This window comes from Trichoplusia ni, chromosome 16, assembly GCF_003590095.1.
Source record: "Trichoplusia ni isolate ovarian cell line Hi5 chromosome 16, tn1, whole genome shotgun sequence".
In the NCBI taxonomy this organism is placed as follows: domain Eukaryota; kingdom Metazoa; phylum Arthropoda; class Insecta; order Lepidoptera; family Noctuidae; genus Trichoplusia; species Trichoplusia ni.
Window position 1 is genome coordinate 906,198 of NC_039493.1, and position 20,870 is coordinate 927,067.

Genomic DNA, 20,870 nt, shown 5'->3' on the forward strand with positions numbered 1-20,870 from the left:
ACACTGCACCTGACAAAGTGTATTTCCTTATGCCGAAAGGTGAAAATCTAAGGAAAAAGTGGTGCAAGGCGATGAGAAGAGACAATGTATCGTATTTGAGCTGTTTATACTGTTGTGAAGATCATTTCAATGTAAGTAAGGATATCAAAAAAGTAAAATACATATACAAATCATTCTTACTTTTACCTACCTACTTGTTTTGTTTACAAACCTCTACAAAACATAACCTAGTTTACAAAAAGTTGTAAAGATATTATTAAAAATTCTTATTCGATATTCTAAATTTATCTTTATGTATGTATAAGTATTATTCATGAATAAAAACATCTAAATTATTAGAGTAAGAGGCAAGTTCGAGAGTAAAACGTCGATTTTCGGAAGATTATCCGACTGCGCTTTTACGAAACCGGTTTCAGTCATTCTCTAAGTCCTTCTTCACAATTAATTAATATTTTGAACACATAAAACTATTAACTTAAGATAAAAAAACAGCGACACAATACAATAACAATTATTCCTCCAAAAAGAAACCATACAAATAGCTTGTTGACAGCAGACGTCTCGTGTAAAACTGACGTAACGTTTGTTCCACCAATAGTGTTGCGTTTCGAAAATTTGCGCGGTAATTTCATAACAGCCACTTTTTGATGATTAAATTTCATTATTAAATTAAAATAAATTCTAAAAATAATTGTATAGTGTGTTTTCAGTAGCAATAAATATTACAAAAAAAAATATTTTGTCCATATTTAAGTCACGTGCATATTCCCCATTATGACTGATCGTTAAATATGTCTCAACACGTTTCGATGAAAAGTTTTACCGTTTACTCACCATTTTACGGCATAAACTCATCTTTATAATTCACATTTAAGAACATTCAGGTTAACACACTCACAAAGCATTTCACAGAATTTAAGCCATAGAAATTATGATATTATTTTTATCTTTCTATTAGCAGAGTGATCGTGGAGTTTGTTTTTTACCGTTACTGCTCTGTAATCCTGGATTACTAGGAATCGTAGAAGTATAGGTACACGAAGACTAATCTGAGACTTGATCAATGTTAGGACGAAGGGAATCTTAACTACGAGATGGGCTTGAGTTGAAGGTAATCGAGTATCATTTTAATCCTGGTAAATATACATACCTACGCGTGTGTTTTATCAAAAAATTAAGAATCAGCCTGGTGAAAATTAGTCTTATCTTAATTAATATGAATACTAGTTTCTATTCTTACTATTAACTACAAATAATGCGATAAAACTTTTAAATCTCAGGCTGGACTCGTACCTGCGTGTGAACCTAACCAAAAATTTTAATTTGATGTTTCTTTTTCTCTGAATTGAAACTTTTATTGCACAAAACATTTTTATTTAACTGCAAATATTATCCTACTAACATCGCTTTTTGCGTATTAAAATAATAAAGATAATTACTACGCTCTAGCAATTGCTACAAGCATTGTTTAACCATTGTATCTACATTGACGATAGAACAATAATATTGATATGAATGGCGCTATTAATTAATAGTAACAGGCTTCAGGAGCAGGCGTTTTATACGAAGAAATAAAGCATTAATCATCGCTATTGCCCACTATGTTGTACGTCATCACATATTCATCAATATAAATACATATTAGAACGTGTATTGTGAATGGCTAGTTTTTCTCTGTACCTAAGCAGCGGCCAGTTCCTGAGCAGGCCGTCATTAAAATAAAATAAAATAATTATAAAGTCTAAAGTACTCAGTGTCGACAAATATTAATCAGGAAGAATTTTGCTATATCAAAACAACAATTGCCCTAAGTAAATTAATGCTTCTATGTTATACTGGCTGTCTTTCAATCCACTCCTGCAGTAAAAAATAAACCTTTTATCTGGGGGTTTTACACGGTCACACGGTTTTTCATGCACAAATACACCAACGTGGTCCTTATGACCTCCAAAAGTCATTTAAGCAATATCATATTTCAGTAGGACTGATAAAAAAAGTAAAAAATTGCTGTTTGTACATTTTTTTTATTTTCTTATCACTTTTAAAATCCGCACGGATACCTAACGAACCGCTGTATTTGTTAACACACACAAAACTATAATTAACTCATTCATCGACTCGGAAACTCCTACCTTGATTTCAATTTCATTTACTATTTTTATCACACGTGCTAACATACTTTTCTCGCTTTGAGAGTACAGCTACTTAGTACAACAGTTGATATAGTTATAGTTTTAATTCATGTTATCGTAAGAGGGCTACGAACATCTAAAAATAAAATGATGAATCCGTCGGATTCTTTCTGGTAATTGTCCTTAACCTGAATGTTGTATAAAATTGTCCGGTATGTCGCCTAACGACTCGTTTTCCTTATTCTGTCTATGTCTGGGTCACCTGCCACATTTGTAAAGAAATGCCAGGTTTAAACAATTGACGTACCTAGTACTTGCACAGATTACTAAAAAATTACTACGTAAGTACTTGGTAGAAAATTCCTTCTACATTTATGATTCATTTCGTTGGGGGTTCCAATACAATAAATTATTTAACTTGGACACAGAAAGCTTATGTGCTGGGTGGTTTTATTATTGTGGATCCTGGTCAAGATTAGGTGCTATGATTAAAATATCAGTAAATACCGCTAAATATACAACTATTTCTTATCAACGTAAAACTTTGAGGATATCACCAGCCGAGAAGTATAAAGCGCCTATATTAAAATTTTCCAATTAATAATGCTAAAACAGACGACAAATTCTATTTCTATAAATAGAACTATATACATACGCAAGTATCGTGTCAATTAAACATAAAAAGGTAAGTGTATTTTAGTTCGCGTTCTTTGAATAGTTCATTTTTATGTTAATTAATATGCTGTAGTTTTAGGGATCAATTGTAGTCACAAGAGACCTATAATGAATGTGAATCATGTTTATACAGAACCCGGTCGTAATTTAATTATTTTGTACTACTATACGAAAGAAGCTGCGATAAAAAAAACTAGTAAAGATCTTACTAATGTTATAAATGCGTATGTATGGATGTTTGGTTCTCTATCTTAAAAACTACTGATCTGATTCTGATATGATGTTTGTTATCACGATTTTATGTGCCCGTGGTACTTATAGTCGAATCTTGAGCGCTCTGCGGAAGAGTGCGGATCGCTTTCCGCATCTTAAAATAAAACACCAATAAATTGTGCGTACTTGTCATCTTAAGCTGCATGCAACTGCAGCAAAGAACGAATTTCAATCAATCACGAGTGGCGGCTATGACACTACACTTTAGTCCGCCCCGCGCCTCACTTCATACCGCAAAAGGGACCCAGAAAATCACTTCTGCGCAGGTGAAGGTCAGCGCTCAAGATCCGTGCGGTAACTGTATCATTTTTTAAATCGTAGCGGGCAACAGCTAGTTGATAGGTAATAATTCATTAAAGTAGACACAGTAACTAAATCTGACCTGCGATCTGTGTTTACCGACTTCATCCTGTTGCTTTAAGCAGCCAATCAGAAACCACACAAATACATAAATTCGATTGTAAACATTGTTTACATACTGCTGTAATAAACCTTTTTTGAGCGAATGAGTACGATTTCGATGCCCTGACCTATTAAACTAGCACGTTTTAGCGGCAATTGAATGTGTGGATTAAGGTTACCTAAATATTCTGTAAAAGATACAGTTTAATAAATTTTTTTGAGTAATGTCAAATTAATTAGCCCTGAAAACCACAATTACATCCAAAGAGGAGTCACGTAGTTACAAATACGAATTAAAAAACCTGTTTTTCCTATTTCCTTGTTTTCAATGAAAATTCTTTGAATACTTAAAGGAAATAAAATTAATATTTTATTTATATCGTGTATGTAATGGACGAAAAACAGTTGGAGAGATATATAGGATCAAGAAACTGATACTATAGTAAGGTTATGTATTTTTGTTTTGTGCTTTCAATGTTTGCCATGCTGTCATGCACCATGCACTAGATTTTCCTATGAACTTCTATAAAAATTTTAAATACATTAGTTAATGCAATCAGCTTATGTTTTTACCGACAATTATTTTTCTGGGACCTCTTGCACCCAAAATAAAAATTTCTACGAAAAACATTTTCCTTATGAAATCCAGTGACATTCCGTTACAAAGAAGTTATTTTCATCATCGGGACCGTCAGCTGTCTTGTCATGTTTAGAATATTTGTGATCAAAATTAAAAATACGTTGTGTTTGTTTGATGGGAAACCTTGAAAACTGAAAAGAAAAACTGTAGAGGCGTGTTTTATACTAAAATGACGACCATGTTTCGAATAAATAATATTTTTTTTAAAACAAAGGCCTACAAGAAACTTCAAAAAAAGTATTAAAACAAACTTCACGCCTGTTTCATATTAAATGAAAAATTAAATTACAAATTCGATTTATCCAGCCCGAAGTTCCTAAAAAAAATGCCGACGAATTGGGAATCTCCTTCTTACTTGATTTCGGATGAAAAACCACAGTTAAAATATTTGGTCTACCGATCGTTTAATCCTAACCAGTTATAAACTTAAAAATGCAGCATCAGTATCAAGAACAGGTACTAAATAACCATCCAAGAATCTGATCTTTTAGTTCACATGATCTGTGCCGAAATATAAATGAACATTCAGAACCACTTCAGGGCCCCGATTCTGCTATTTTGCAATGGCCGATGAATGAATGACAATTGAATTAAATTTGAAATTGTTCCTATTCTCTTAAGCATTTTGCCAATACAATAATTGGAAGTTAATTGTATTGACCTTTAGCGTACCATCCCGTACTGAATTTACAATTATTGTGTAGAAAAATGCTTAAGAGAATACGAAAATTGTCATTTTGAGCGTAATTTCATTAATTCATCGGCAGTTGTAAATAGCAGAATTGGGGCCCAGAACATTACTAATGAGAATAACTATTAGGAATAGCAATGCCCGCGCATGTTGTAGGGTGTGATTTGATAAGAACAGTGTTCTCCTACAAATAGGTTATTTAGATTACACAGTTTATAAGGAAAATAGGTTATTTTAAGAGTTATTTAGGTACTTATAATGTTGTTAAATTAGAACGAAATCATCCAGACCAGGTCATTGTACTTACTTAAATTAATTTCCTTATTAACTTATATCATTGTGTTTTTATCGTATGTAAACTGTTGCTTAGACATACACATATGTACGTGCAGTGAATTGATAATAGTAATAATAAGGTATTATAAAAAAATGAATGAACAACTTTTTTTATTTTTTTTATTTTACACAAGAGCTAATAATAATAAAATTACAAAGAAAGAAATACAATTATATTTTTGGCTTTCAGATCAAAATTTGCCAATAAAACCAAATTAAAGAGGCTGCGGTTTTCTATTGGGACTCCTATAGCCACACTGCCGCTCCACTAAATAATCCTAAAAATATAACAAAAATATAAAATGAACACTCTGTATATACGTGTCATGATTGCAAACAACTCCAAAGTAATTTAGACTTTAAAAAATAAACCATGTTATTAAAAAAAGTGAAAGGACCAAATTCTCCCGACAACAATAAAAGCGTCTGCAAAAACGGGTTGCGACAACATCGCTTAAAATTAATACCCTCACCGGTTTTGTTCTGACGTATCATCAAAAGCTCTAAAGCAAAGGAGCAATGAACTGCAAATATTCTTTGACCTTGAATGAAGTGACGTAGTTTTGTTCAGACATCCAACAGACCTTGAAGGACTTGGAATGCTGACTCACCAATTACGTATGTAATTATGATGACGTCATGAGTAATGTGACGCTGTTTGTGTTTTAAACCGATGCTTTCTTAGTATTTCTTGATACGTGACAAGGTTAACAGTTTCGTAGATTTTGTGTGAAAATATTTTTTTTCCCGGAAAATGTTCGGGAAACTAGAACTTTTCCCTGTTCGTTTTGTTTAGTTATCTGGAGGATTCAAAGTTGTTCTTCACGAGGAATTAAGGTAAACATTGCACTTGTTTTAAACGACTCCCAAGTTATTGCTTGTTAGGTCGCTTGAGTTTTCACAAACATTCAGGCCGAATGCTCAAAGACAATCAGACTCAGGACAAGAATTCGTCTATCTCAAAAATGGCTGCCCGAGCTGATCGATTCCGCGACGATTTTAAAGACCTCAGCTCAGCTTTTATCTGGCGACAAGTATTTTCTAACACAAAATGCTAAGGGTTAGCAAAATAATATTACCTAGTGTCAATGACCTTTGCCCTATGTAAAATTAGGTGTATAACTATAATACATGTCATGTGTCACGCTTATATTAATTAAAGTAATGGTAAGGGGTAATATTTTTATTAGAGTTTTGCCAGATTACTGTCAAGATAATTATATTCCATTTACCCTGAAATATTTTAACTTAGAAGGGGAAGTTGTGGAAGATAGACATCGCTGTACGCCGTATCTCACTGTCTCTCTTCCTCATTAGCGACAGCTTTAGTTAAACCTTAATATAGTCCCTTTTATTTTAATTGTTACCATTCTATTTTTAACATTCATTCATGAACTAAAATTACACTAATCTTCTACTATATAAAATTCCCGTGACACGATGTTAGTTACCGTTCTCCTCCGAAACGGTTCGAGCGATTTTTATGAAATTTTGTATACATATTGGGTAGGTCTGAGAATAGAACAACATCTATTTTTCATACCCCTAAGTGATAAGGGTTGCTCACTATTCTTTGGACGAAATTATTTGTTTTTTTTTTTTTATAATGTGGCATTAAAAATACATACAACTAGAAAAAAAAATCGGCAAAACAACGTTTGCTGGGTCAGCTAGTAAAGTAATAAAATAACACTGATAAAGTCAGTTGTGTTAATCACAGCCACACATCCTCTTTGCATCCTGTTGTTTGAGTTGTTTCATATTAAATACCTAAATATAGTCATATTTTTCCACGTTTATATTCTGTTTGCCCTTGGCATAAATTGAATTGCATGAAATTATAAATACATGTTATACAAGATGTTGCAAGGAGCTTGTGGCTAAGCTATAACCGCATAAGTGAATCGATCACAGTTTAAGCTATGCTTGACGCGGTTGGTCCGTAGATGGGTGACCATCTTTGTCATAACGAGTTCCTCCGTGTTTCGGGAGGCACGTTAAATTGTGGGTCCCGGTTGTTATTCCTACATCTTTGGCAGTGACAGACCCCAACATAGTTGGGAAAAGGCTAGGTGAATGATGATAAGATGTTGCAAAATAACGCAGAGAGAAGCCACGCATTTTAAAACTTTCTGGCGCTTTTTTCAATTTATCTACTATACTACAGACTCTTATAATCATAAGTTTTAAGGTAAGAAATTCAATGTAATGACTTTGTCAAGAAGAATAACCAAAATGGTTCCTCTGTGAAGACATCAACTCTTTGGAAACATCTTGAAATTTTAAAAATGTTTAACAGAATTACTCGTAGACTGTTCTGTTCAGGATTTCCTAAATGATACATTTTAATCTTCTATTTAACTATATTGTATAATTTAATGTATTTGAATGCCTACAAGGCAGAATGTACACGGTTCTGTATTATGTTATTTTCGATCCTATGATTACTTTGCCACACTGTACAAGTCGAAGTCCTTTTTAATGTTATTTAATATAGGTCCTTACACGATTAATTTATTTTGTGGTAAGGACCTTATGGTCATAATACTTAATGGTTTTTTGGATACTTTCTGTTTATTGATTGCACAAACGTTGTTGTACCAGTTCACGTAAGTGGTAAAAGATAAACATTCAAAGTGTTGTTAAGTTCCTAAATAAGTGGTTTAACAAAAGTAAACGGTTACAAAATAGATAATGCAGCTTGCTGGGGATTCCTGCTGATGATGATTTCAACTAAATGAATGTGAATATACAAGTTTATTGACACTTTAATGCTATTTAAACTACGGGTTGACGAATAAACATACGTGATACTTACGTATATATTCCTCATCCTGGTCTTTTCCCAACTATGTTGGGGTCGACTTCTAGTCTACATGGATGCAGCTTAGTACTTTTGTTTTACAAGAAGTTAGGAGTCTATCTAACCTCAACCCATTTACCTGGGCAACACGATACCCCTTAGTAAGACCTCTGGTAAAACTAAGAGACTTAAGTCTTGTCAGAGTTTCTAGCTTTTGACAACCCGTAACTACTGCCAAAGATATGTTACTAATACCACAATGTATGTTTGTTATTAGTCGGAATAAATATCACAATGAATGAAAAAGTTACACATGTAACTTTTTACTTACCTTGTTCAAAATAAGGTCAGAAAATAGAAAAAAGGGAAAAAGCAATCGATTTTTGCGTAATTACAAAAATAAATGATGATAAACATCATTGTATGCTTATCGTACGTAAATTAATATCTGTATGAACCATTTGCACCACATGTTAGGCAAATATTATACGGCATATTATATATAAGTCAAACTATGATAATTTGATTGACTATAAACAAGTTTACCAATTACGAAAGTAGTTCAGTAATGATGTGCAAGCGACACATAAATGAGGTTTTAAGCAATATGCAATTATTATAGACGGAATTAGATTAATTCTGGTCAATCAATTTTAAACCGACCTCAAAATGGAAGGTTCTCATTTCGTCTGTTGTTACCTCAAAACTTTGGAATGGATGAACCGATTCTGTTGCTTCTCTTTTCATTTACCATGGAATAGCTATCATTTGGTCCCTTATAATTTCATTAAGTTTGACTCAATGCTTATTATTCGAAGTCAGTTGTCAAGTATGCTTATTATGAAAAACATTATTGATCCAATTTTATTCAATATTTAAACCTGCGATTCTCAGAAAACTGGGAATCACCTAGTAACTACGTCAATATGTTAAAAGTTGACAAATATAACTTTTAATTAAAATTAACATTTACCTCTTGCACGTACCACTTATTATCTTCTAAGTATACAGCATCACACGGCTTCCCAAACAGCATGTTGAAGTCATTGTCCTTCATACGAATCTTCCTCCGAAACTTACTCGAGTAATGCAAGTTTAAACCTTTGTTCGAAATCTCGTCGAAATCTGACTTCTCCGTACAATTCCTCCCCACGATCACAGACCCCACTGGACAACACTTCCGAAAGCAATTCTTCACTTTACACAAACATCCGAAACGCCTTATTTCACCGCTGACATTCTTCGCGTAAACATATCTTGGCGGGAAAACAACGCCATCTTGTATAATAGTACCGTCATCTAAACTTTTCACGTCACTTATATCGACACTTTCATTGTCTGGACACGGTTGTTCACAAGCACACGTGGCTATCAAAAACAAAATAAACAAAAGCATTTTTTTTAAGTTTATTTTTTTAGTGCGAACCCGTTCGCGATCTGTAGTATTTGTAATCTGTGTCTGATACCGACGACCGACTCATAATGTTGTACGCTGAGTACTGGCTTGAAAGCTTACCTCTTTTATTTATATAAGCATTGCTAGGGTATGGTTTCATTAGTGGGAAAATTAATTGTTTACAACACTGCCCTCAGGAGGCGTACACAATGAGTTAAAAAGTTAAACCTTTTTTTCTTTAGATGAAAAAAATACTTTATCTTTTTTATTTAAAATTGTAATTGATTGTGTTTCCTCATTGTTGTAACTTTCAATTTCCTTAAAACTGAAAATAAAAAAGCTCTAAAATTGTGAAAAAAGATGTTTTATTTTTATATTATTATATGCTTTGATAAATAAACTGAATCACAATATTAATCGAACGCCATTTGCTTAGTCATTACCGATTAATGCACATGCATATTTAGAATGTATAAACTATAGTCGTAATTATTTTAAAACAAAGGATTATCGCTGATCGGAGACGTCAGATATAGGTGTAACAAGCATTGTATAGGCTTGATTTTTTGCTTAGTAGTCTACAGGAAGTAATTAAGAGGTAGGTATGTGGGATTTAGAACTTTAGAACTTAGACTGTCTGTAAAAAGTAAAAATGTATAAATAAATAAAAAAATAGTAGCCCAGTAGATTTTCCTTTAAAAGATAAACTCTTAAGTTGAACAGTTTAGGAGAACGGGTTTGTGACGAAACAACTTCGAAACATGGACACAGAAGTGAAGTCACGTATAAGTTCCATTCGCCGTCATGTCAATCAATTATTTATGTGCGGGATAAAACGAAAACATGCTTTATTATAATTCGTTAAACTGTCTGACGGACAAAGAACAAAAATTTATTTCATTCCTACTAGTCGGGACCGGACTTAAGAGGCACAATGTATCAATGTTTATAGCAGTTTTAATCTGTGTTTGGAACTAGAACGATACATTTTATGCTTTGCTTTAGGATCAGTCGAAAATACTCGTCTATTTGAGGCGTGACTAAAACTTTAAGCATTCTTTCCAAATTTATTTAGCAATAGTTTATTGTTTTGTACCCCACGTGCTATGTCGCAAAATAAAAATACGAATGAAAAAAACATGCTGATGTCAGACCTACTCAAATAGCACACCAAATTCCATGCGAATCGGTCAAGCCGTTTCGGATTAGTTTAACTATAAAATGTGTAAAAACACGAGAGTTTTATATGTTAGAAGAAAAGTCGTATGTAAATTATTTTTGAACATATATTTTTTTATCGAATTAAATATTAAAAGCTATTTTACAATGACTTATTCATGATAGAAATAAAAGTCTCTCTCTCTCTATAGTCGCTCCTTCTTGACAGAGGATCTTGGTCATCGGTGTATGGATGTTTACACCTATCCTGTAAAATTTCCCACTGTTCCTGTGCATCGAATCTCTAAGGAGCAGAACTTTGTTGATAATGGACCTCTCGTTTCACTCCGCCTCGTAGGGGACCTTCCATGGTATGCTTACCCTTCGTAATCTTAAAAAGGACCACAAATAAGGAAGTCACTAAGAAATACAGCTAGTCCATATTAAGCTTAAATTAACAAATGTAATGGATTGTATTAATAAGATGCAACGGTTTACTCACGCGTATTTATCGAGAGTGCCCGACTAGTTTCGGACCCAAGCGGAGTCCTTAATCATGAGCTGATGCGGCGGGGTCGTTAGCCGATCTGTTAGTGCAAGTCAGTTTCGTCAGTCAGTCATTTTGAACCAAGATTAATAATTTTTTTGTCTAATAAGTAAATTCTTCAGTGGATACCGTAGTAAAAACAACTTAGAACGGAAGTCATATGTTTTTTGGCACATAACGGCTACATGTGCTTCGCATTAACAATCTGAGTCTGGGTGTGAAGCAATGATTAAATACCGTAGCGCCCGAGCCGTTTAAGGCAAAAGAGTAACATCTTGCTCTGAATCTCGTTGTGTCGCAAGGAAAGGCTTAACTGTCATGGAATCCACCCTGAATCGAAAATAGTACTTCGAGCTCTCAGTGCGAGAGTTGTAAGAAAATTCTATTAAGCTCCCACTATTTGAGGGATAAAACCATATTAGTTATTCGGAGGGAAAAGTGTAAGTTTCAGGAGTAAAAAAAATGATGGTCGGTCCGAATCTCATAGCTGGAGTTGCTCGACAATACAACCCAGTATTCAGCGTAAGGCTGTCGTAGTCGTAAGCTGGACCACTCGGAGACAGACTATAGACCGTCTAAGGAATTTCCTCAACAAGGCGGAAAAGATTGAGAAAAAAAACTGAGCAAGTTACATGAAAGCTTGTTACTAGTTTACCTATACCGGAACTAATAATCATCGCTGTAGAATAATAAAGGCATCTGATAGTAGGTATGTTTTTTACGTCATGAAACAAACGGCTTGACCAAATTTGATGAAATTTGGAATAAAGATTGCTGGTTAATACATAGGTTTACGTCTGCATTTGGTCTTTTGCCAAATGCAGACGGAGGGTAACGGTATTTAAATTCAAAAGACATTATTATTTTCTCACCTTCGACTAAATCATACAATCAAACATAATGGGTAAGTAGCTGCGTAATTAAAAGTTATCGCTATGTATATTTCATAACCTTTGTTTTAGTCTTGCAAAAGCGGCCGCGGATTAGCAGTTAATTGAATATAATAATAATTAATACTTGTTATGTTATAATCTTATCAAGTTTCCGGTAAGTGCAAAATATAAGGCCTGAAATGTCAAGTGCGACAAATGTAAAACGATAATTCTGTATGTTATTTTGAAATAGTAGATAAAAACGGATGCTCTGTAGTTGCAAAAGCACGGGTCTATTACTTTAATTTGGAATCATATAGCAAGTTAAGCTACACTTAGTACGGTCGATCCATGGATGGGTCACGTCATTTTGATGACGATTATTCGGATAACGGAACTTGAGTAGAACCTACTAGGGAAATCTGGGCATTGTCTATCACAACTAAAAAGGCTAAATTAGTTTAAAACGACGGCTATTCTGAATAATGATCATAAAAATAATTCAAAATGTACTCGCAAAGAATAATGAATGAATCGTCATTTATTTTGGATTTTCCTTGAATGACAACATTTATAAAAATATATTCGATGACTTAATCTAGATTTGTTTCAAAATACCTAAGTGACTACTTCCTTAATGCCTGTTTCCTTGGTTATGACGTATCAGGTAAATGGTGTCTTCTGTGACATTTAATCAGAATTAATCACAATAATTATCCAAGGTTTTGGAATAGGTATAATTATTGGTCATCATCGGCCTAGCCTTTTCCCAATCCAAGCATAGCTTAACCTGTGATCGATTCACTTGTGCGGTTAAAGCTTAGTCACGAGCTCCTCCAGGCATAATTATTTGTCCCTCGTAAATCAATCTGATAAATAAAAAATAAATAGTTAATTTGCAATTTTCAGAGATTTCAGCTTGTATATCACAAGTTGTCTATTTAAAAAAAAACACAACTGTACTCTGGTACTGCTTTTTTTTATATTACTTTTTCACATTGTGAATGAGCCTTTACTAATTCGTTACAAATTGTATCTTTATCGAAATAATTTAATTAAGCGATTTTAAATATGTTAAGAGTACCTTAGGGACATTTCACGGCATCTAAACTAAAATTTATTACTTGTCTAATAAAAAAGTAAAAAACATGTATGCTTAATTATAGCTTAATACTTATAAGGTAGGTACGTTAATTTTAAAACACGGTTGATCATTGAAGATTGTCATTTGAAGATGTTTTCAAGGAATTTCTAACTGAAAGAATTAACAGACACATACAGATACGTTGCAAGGTTTTTTTCACTATATTTCAGAAAATTTCTCATCAGTAGATATTTTCTTCCTTTTCTCACTAAAAAACGTTGCACAGGTCCATGACTGTTTGATTTCCATCAAAGGTCAAATAAGACATTTCTTTGATTTACTACAATTTTAGAATTATTATATACATTCATTTTTTATGTAAAATTATACAGTAGAAGTCACATTATGTGAAGATCACTACCGTCAATGTCCAACTACAGGACAATGAACTCATTTCTGAAAACTATCGACTTTCGACATTGTAAATGAGCTAAAGAGCCATTACTTAATAAATAAAACCTGTCACAGAATTAACTGTGTATTTTCACAATTAGATAAGATAGGTATATCCAATTAAGAAAAATGGATAATAGCTATTCCAGAGTACATAATTTTCTATCTAATTTTCACCGATGATGGAAGATGTATTCACTTCAGAAAAACAGATAATATTTCAGCCTAAAGTTGTCCTACTGCTGATCTCAAGTCTCTTTTCATATTTACATTCATTGTCCCGCTTGCATCAGGTTCTTTTCCTTCACCGTTTATCACTGGTCTTAGAATAATTAATAAAGTACCCTGCACCTTTTGCATTCAAATCATTACAAGGCATCACGAAGGCCACCACAGCCTGAATCGATCTCAGTTACATTTAAAAAAAAGTATAAAATATTAAAAATATAAATGAAGAAAGGATACAATTAATCCCACTTTTCATTCAGAGATACATTAAACAAATTGCTTATTTAGCTTTGTCCACACTAAGCGCTTTGCATAATTAATATGTAGGCATATGGACTGATACATTGAGTGAATGAGACCACAAAACGATGACAAATCAGAAGGGTCATTCCAAATGTGGTTAATTTATGTGTGTGATAGGTTCGCGAATCAAGGTGCTGTCCATTATACGGTGACGTTCAAAAAGAGCTACTTATTAACCTGAGTTGAATAAATGAATTTTGAATTTAATTTTTGATTTCACATTAACGAAAAATGAATATCGTTTGTAACTATCGTGTGAAACTTAGCAAGATATAAAGTAAGAGTAATATTAATAATCAAAAACTAATATCACCCAATTGATTTTATGCAAACGCTCTGATAAATCACTCAAACGTACTAAATTGATTAGTCTAAATCACGTCATTTGATAACTAGAAATGTCAATGGACGTCAAAAGATTATCAAAGAAAATATTAAAACCTCACTATTTCTTTTATCTAAGTATCAATAAATGATAATTTTAGGGCTGTATCTTATGAACCGTGATAGTTAGCCTTAAAGTTTTCAGAGATGGTGATTGAAAAACAGGACTACCTACTGAAAACGAGGGCTTCCATACAACAACTTCATTTTTGTACAGTTATTTTTTATATTGTTGATAAATGATGAACCTTCTATCAATTCGCTCTTTGATAAAACATCACAATATGGTTTATATGTACAAATAAACACATCCAACGTGGTTAATACCTTAATGGGTACCGAATGTAGCGATTTCACGTGTAGTCCGATTAAACTGTGATATAATAATATTGATATTCATAGTAGGAAGTGTATCTAGTAATTAATGAATATTCATAGTGATGAGTGTTCTTTACAAATATTTCTATTATGTTCATACTAGCTGTTGCCCGCGACTTCGTCCGCGTGGTTAGAAGATATAAGTTATAATTTATACCTGCAGTCAGCGTTTGCAATGTAAGCGCAAAAAATGTGTTTTTTTACGACCTCACATTAGAAACCTAAAAAATTGTAGCCTATGTGTTATCCTGATGTATAAGCTATATTGTGGTAAAGTTTCATTCAAATCCATTCAGTAGTTTTTACGTGAAAGAGTAACAAACATCCATACATCCATACTTACAAACTTTCGCCTTTATAATAGTAGTAGGATTTGCTTTATGTTCTGTCCTCTCCTTCTCCTTATGGTTAACGAACAACCAGAGCTATTCCGCTATTTATAATTGCCGATGAATAAATGGAAATTGGGTAAATTTTAACACTGTTTGTATTTTCCTAAGTAAGCCGTACTTAGGAAACTTCCTTTCTAATCGGAAATTTATTGTGTTTACAGTAAGTGTTCCGCCCCGTTCTAAAATTCTTAGGAGAATCCAAATAGTGTCATTTTATTTAAATTTCCATTATTTTTGAGTAATTATTAATAGCGGAATTAGGGTACTCCTTCCTAGCTTATAACGCATCACAGATGGTAAAAAACCTCTCCAAAATCTCTCAATGATTCCCTATTTCTCGCCACTAGTCCACCCACTATCATCTTACCATCGCCTCCTGTGTAACCGCGGCCGAATGCGTGATGACCTTAGCCCGCAATTTATATCATTAAGTTTAGATTATTATTTTAGAATTAACACATTGCCTACCTTACTCAAATTTCGAGTCATGTAGGTACATTATTGGGAGCGAGAACCTCATTATAACTTGTTGTCGAAGCTCCTAAGGTTTATAAAAGAAGTTGTCTAGAGCTAAGGTTGTATTAAAAAGCAAATCATACCTTGTACTTGCGTATACTAAGCAGTCTATGAAGTCATCTTGTATCTTATAAACTATTCTGAGAATATTTGCATAATGGATGCTAAACTTATGAATAACAACTAGATCCTGATTGCATTGTGTAACGCATGTTAGACTGAGTTAACTTCAAGTTTCTGTATTAAACTAAAAGAGGAATATTTTAGTGCTGCTAATCCTTACTAATATTATAAATGTGAAAGTGTGGATGTTTGGATGTTTGTTACTCAATCACGCGAAAACGGCTGAACGGATTTGGATGAAATTTGGCGTGCACATAGCCATTGGCATGGAAAAGAACATAGGCTTCTTTTATGCCGATATTTGAAATAGTTCCCGACGGTAAAATTGAAAAGGTTTGTAAAAGCTATAATCACTAAGGGGATGTATTACCATGCAAACGGCGACCACCGAACGCTGTAAACTAAAGTCCACGCGGACGGAGTCGCGGGCAACAGCTAGTATTACAAAAGATATGGATGTATAGATTTTTGTTCCTCTTTCACGCAAAAACCACTGAACGGATTTAGATGAAACATGGTACAGTGAGATAACTAGGGTTAACACAGGATAGATTTTATCACGATTTAAGGTTCCCGTGAGATCATTTCGATTAAATGCGCGGGCAGGTAGCGGGCAGGCCTGTGGGCAACAGCTAGTTTTAATATGATTCTAGTACTAATTAAGATTTCTCAGTCATGCAAACATTATTGAACCAATAAATAAATTGTTTTAAATTGAGTACAGATACAGTATAGAGGTTATGAAGCATTATACTAAGCAGAACTTTTCTCCTGCAGCTCTTGTTTACATTAAGTGAACTTAAAAAAAAAGGTTTATAACACATTATTTTGACCTCTATTCAGCCATATTTAGTTTTTTTTTAAAAAAAACGACTCCCGCACTAAGGAATTTACCTAATCCTTGTGTCGCGGGGGGTTTCACAAACATACAAATCACATACACAATGACACCCAGACTCAGAACAATCATTTGTGTGATCCACAAATGCTTGTACTACGCGGGGATCGAACCCGCGACACGACGCGCCAGTGGGTTTGGCGTGGTGACCTCAACCACTCGGCTAACCGTGAAGTCTTTTAGTTACTATGTAAAATTAAAATGCCTTTCTCTAGGAAATCGTTAGCCCTAGTGATACAATCTATTGCTCATCATCAAATAACATTATATTTGTATGTCATAACAGTTCATCTGTTTATTTTCAGCAGTTATTTTTAATTCTTAGAACACACCATAAATATTATCTGAGCAATAATAATAAAGCACTCAGGTTTTTATAGCAATCTTTGGTACATTTAATTGATGTAAGTACCTCGTAAACTATGAGTTAAAAGAGGCACAGCAATTTACACAGATCAATTTTGGACAGATCTTATACCAAAGCCATAAAACAAATTCGTTTAATGGTTTTATTTTTTTGATGTGTCATTGTTCAATGAAACGGGATGAAATGGTGGATAAAGTGGTAAAGACGTTGTAATATTGCGCCAAGGTAACTGTAATAATATTTTTTCACAAGCCCTTAAAATAGACTGAGCCGAATAGATACTACTACTTGCTAATTTTTTACGGGACAACTAGAATCGAAATAAGAATCAACAAAATTGGTTCATCCTCATAAGTTCCGAGGTCACAAACAAAAGAAAGCACAGTACAGACGAACTGAATATCTCTTCCAATTTTAAGTCTGTTAAATTTGACAATGATAGAGATTTTTTTATGCAAACAGTATTAACGACACGGGTTTTCTCCTCATCTCCATCGATTAGAATTAATTATAACGTGTTATCTATACTAATATATAAAGAATGAAGAGTTTGTTTGTTTGAACGCGCTAATCTCAGGAACTACTGGTCCAAATTGAAAATTCTTTTTGTGTTGAATAGACTATGCATCGAGGAAGGCTTCAGGCTATAAACCATCACGCTGTGACTAATAGGAGCTAAGATATAATGGAAAATGTTAAAAAAAAACCGGGCAGGTATATATAAATTATAACTTATATCTTCTACCCACGGGGACGAAGTCGTGGGCAACAGCTAGTTTTTGTATACGATTCTATACAATGGTATATTAAAAAAGTAGGTTAATATTGTTTAAAAGAAAAACCATCGCGATTTAAGAAAGTCGAAATCACCTAACAAAAAAAATATAGCAATATCAATGTTAAGTTAATTTGCTCACACTAAGACTTATAAATCCTTTGATTTTGTTTAATATTTGATAGCTAACTTTAATAAACCTCAGCTTAGTGAAACAAACAGGGAAACAAAATACACATCATTCGGAAAAATATTAGTCTAGTAGGGGTTTGCTTTTCGGGTAAAGTCGTTTACGTAATTACCCACTTGCCTTAATGAATTTCACGCGAAATCCAAACATGAAACCATTTATCTTTGCCATCGCGGTCAGCAGGAAGACGCGAGTTCAGTTAGTTGACAGATACAATTAATTAGGGTATTATCTGACAACGAACAAGGATATAATTTAAAAATTAACAACACGAACAACACGCTACTAATATTTAAATCTTTTAATATCTAGTATTTTTTTGTTAAACATATTTCATCTCTTTGTTTGTTATCCAATTAAAGACCTAGTAAAGCGTCTCGTTGACACTTCTCGTGACCCAAAGGCTGGCTTTTACCTCGCTCAGAGGATTAGCATTGCCATTCAACGTGGCAATGCTGCCAGCCTTTTGGGCACACTCCCAGCCGGCAGCGATGCCAATGAATTTTTTGATGCTTTGATTTAATTATTTTTTAACTTGTAAATATTTAACTCTCTAAAATTGTAAATAATCTAAGTAAATATAATAAAAATGATATCTCGAACAATTCAACTAAATATATTATATTCTGATTAAAGAGATTAACAATTCGCTGTATTTTTTTTAGTTTATCACCATTTGACAAATTAAAAATGTGACCAAACAGAGCGCCCTGACAATGGTCTAGTGTCTCACCGCTATTTGGTTTTGATTTATGCTACACGTGTTAGAGCCAGTGTGAGTCAATTAACAAATTCATAAGGAAGTCCATTGTTCATGACCTTAGAATGTATTTCTTAGTATTATCGGCATCTCAAAGATCAAGTTAGAACTTTTTGCATTCATATTGTTAACACTATGTATACGATATAAAAAACCGGCCAAGTCAGCCTCGCTCACGAAAAGAATACATAGGTTCTGTAAATCCTTCCAATGCGCGAAAGTTTGTATATCTAGATGTTTGTTACTCTTTCACGCAAAAACCACTGAATAGATTAAGACGAAACTTGGTCCATATTTAGTTTATAACTTGGATTAACATTTAATAGCCCTTTAAGTTCCTGTGGGATCATATTAGGTTCGTAGCTGACGGGGCGGCGGGCAGTAGCTAGTCAATGTTTTTTTTCGTTAGGTACCCTTGAAAACTAAATTTTTTGTATCTGTTCAATGTCTTGTCGTCATTTATGAGTAATTTATTCGGGAAAAACAAAACTCAAAACAGTAGGAATCTAAAACAATATTATCTCCAAGATAATACAAAAAGGTAATACAAAAAAGTACGTTTATCATAATATATTATCTGTTCAAAGTTAGCTTCTATATCTACTGTGGGTATATCTGCGATTCGCGTTTGCGGATTTTTATTCAAATGAACTAAAAAGTTAAAGGGAATAATTTGTTAATCACTACACAAACAATTTGACGACCTCCGTGGTCGAGTGGCGTACGCACCGGTTTCAAGGTGTCGCTATCTCTGAGGTCCCGGGTTCGATCCCCGGTCGGGTCAATGTAAAAATTCACATTTCTACATTGTCTCGGGTCTGGGTGTTTGTGGTACCTTCGTTGTATCTGACTTCCATAACACAAGTGCTTTAGCAACTTACTTTGGGTTCAGAACAATGTATGTGATGTTGTCCGCATTCTTATTAAAAAAAAAAAATTATTTATTAAGTATATAATAAATAAATGAAGTAGATCCTAAACTATTTGTAATTAGGTATCACTAGGTATCAACGAAACATCTAACTGGAATAAACTTATTTAAAGATATAACAGTTCGATGTCATTAAAGTACTGTACAATTTTTAATTTTTATTTGTAAATCTAAAAAAGAACAATTTGTTTATGTTTAACGGAATCCATAATAACTTTCACCGATTTCTCCCGGAACTGTGCACGAATTTAAATCATTTCTTTCACAATAAAAATAATCCCTCAACACAAGAACTTTGACTTGGCAGTACTCAAAATAATGCAACAAAAAGTTACAAAACCGAAATAATAAGTTCAAAAGTAATTTAATCACATACCTCTTGCAAATAGATCGGATGATTAGAGGTGTGCATTCTCGCACACGGCTTTCCAAACATCATATCATAGTTCTCTGGTAAATTAATATAACCAATCACCGAAGTACGTCTGTGTATCAACTGTTTCCTATTATAAATACCGTCGTCACCAGAAGCACAAGTTTTCGATACACCATTTTCACTTTTCACAGTCTTATACACCATCCCTTCACCACAACATTTCGACACACATCTTGAACTGACACAAGTATTGTCGTTTCTAACAAACAATTTTCTTATAGCAATACTTCTATTTGTCTCACACATCACAAAATATTGATAAGATAATATTATCATTAAAAGTTTAAGTATCATTTTGGGGTCGGGAGATAGTTTTTGACCCGTTTGTATCAGACAAAGGCTGTCTATAAACTGTTCCCGTCACGGCTTATCAAAAATATTAGTTGCAGAGTCAAGTTGCGTTAGTGTTTGTGCAAAGCGAAGTCAGGAGTGGTGAAACTCAGGTACTCAGCTATGGATATCGTGTTAATTAGCAAATGACAGACATTTCGGTAATCAAATTGATAAAGGGAAAACACATTGAATGTAGTTTTTATGTTTGAAATAAAAGTGACATTTTGTTATTTTAGTTGCATGTGCTATTGTAGGTTGGTACTTATGAATATACAGCATGTTGTCTTTTAGGGTCAGTACAGAAATGGTAAAACCTTAACTCTTTTACTGATATCCCCACTTTTACCCACACATTTATTTGTCACCCAATCGATTTGTTTATACTTAGCCTATT

The 20,870-nt window shown here is 33.5% G+C and overlaps 1 protein-coding gene across 3 annotated transcripts in view; it reads right to left on the reverse strand.

Annotated features, from left to right (window-relative positions):
- Positions 1-20,870, reverse strand: part of LOC113501767 (probable G-protein coupled receptor Mth-like 3) — a 53,945-nt gene that overhangs the window by 30,450 nt on the left and 2,625 nt on the right. The window contains exon 1 of one of the 3 annotated variants that reach the window (XM_026882998.1): positions 8,926-9,498. The exons of 1 other annotated variant lie outside the window; for it this stretch is intronic. In XM_026882998.1, coding sequence (XP_026738799.1) covers positions 8,926-9,348 — 423 coding nt within the window. In that variant the 5' untranslated portion in view covers positions 9,349-9,498. Of the gene's footprint in view, positions 1-8,925; positions 9,499-20,870 lie in introns of those variants that run through there. One more of the 3 variants, XM_026883000.1, reaches the window with a different exon arrangement.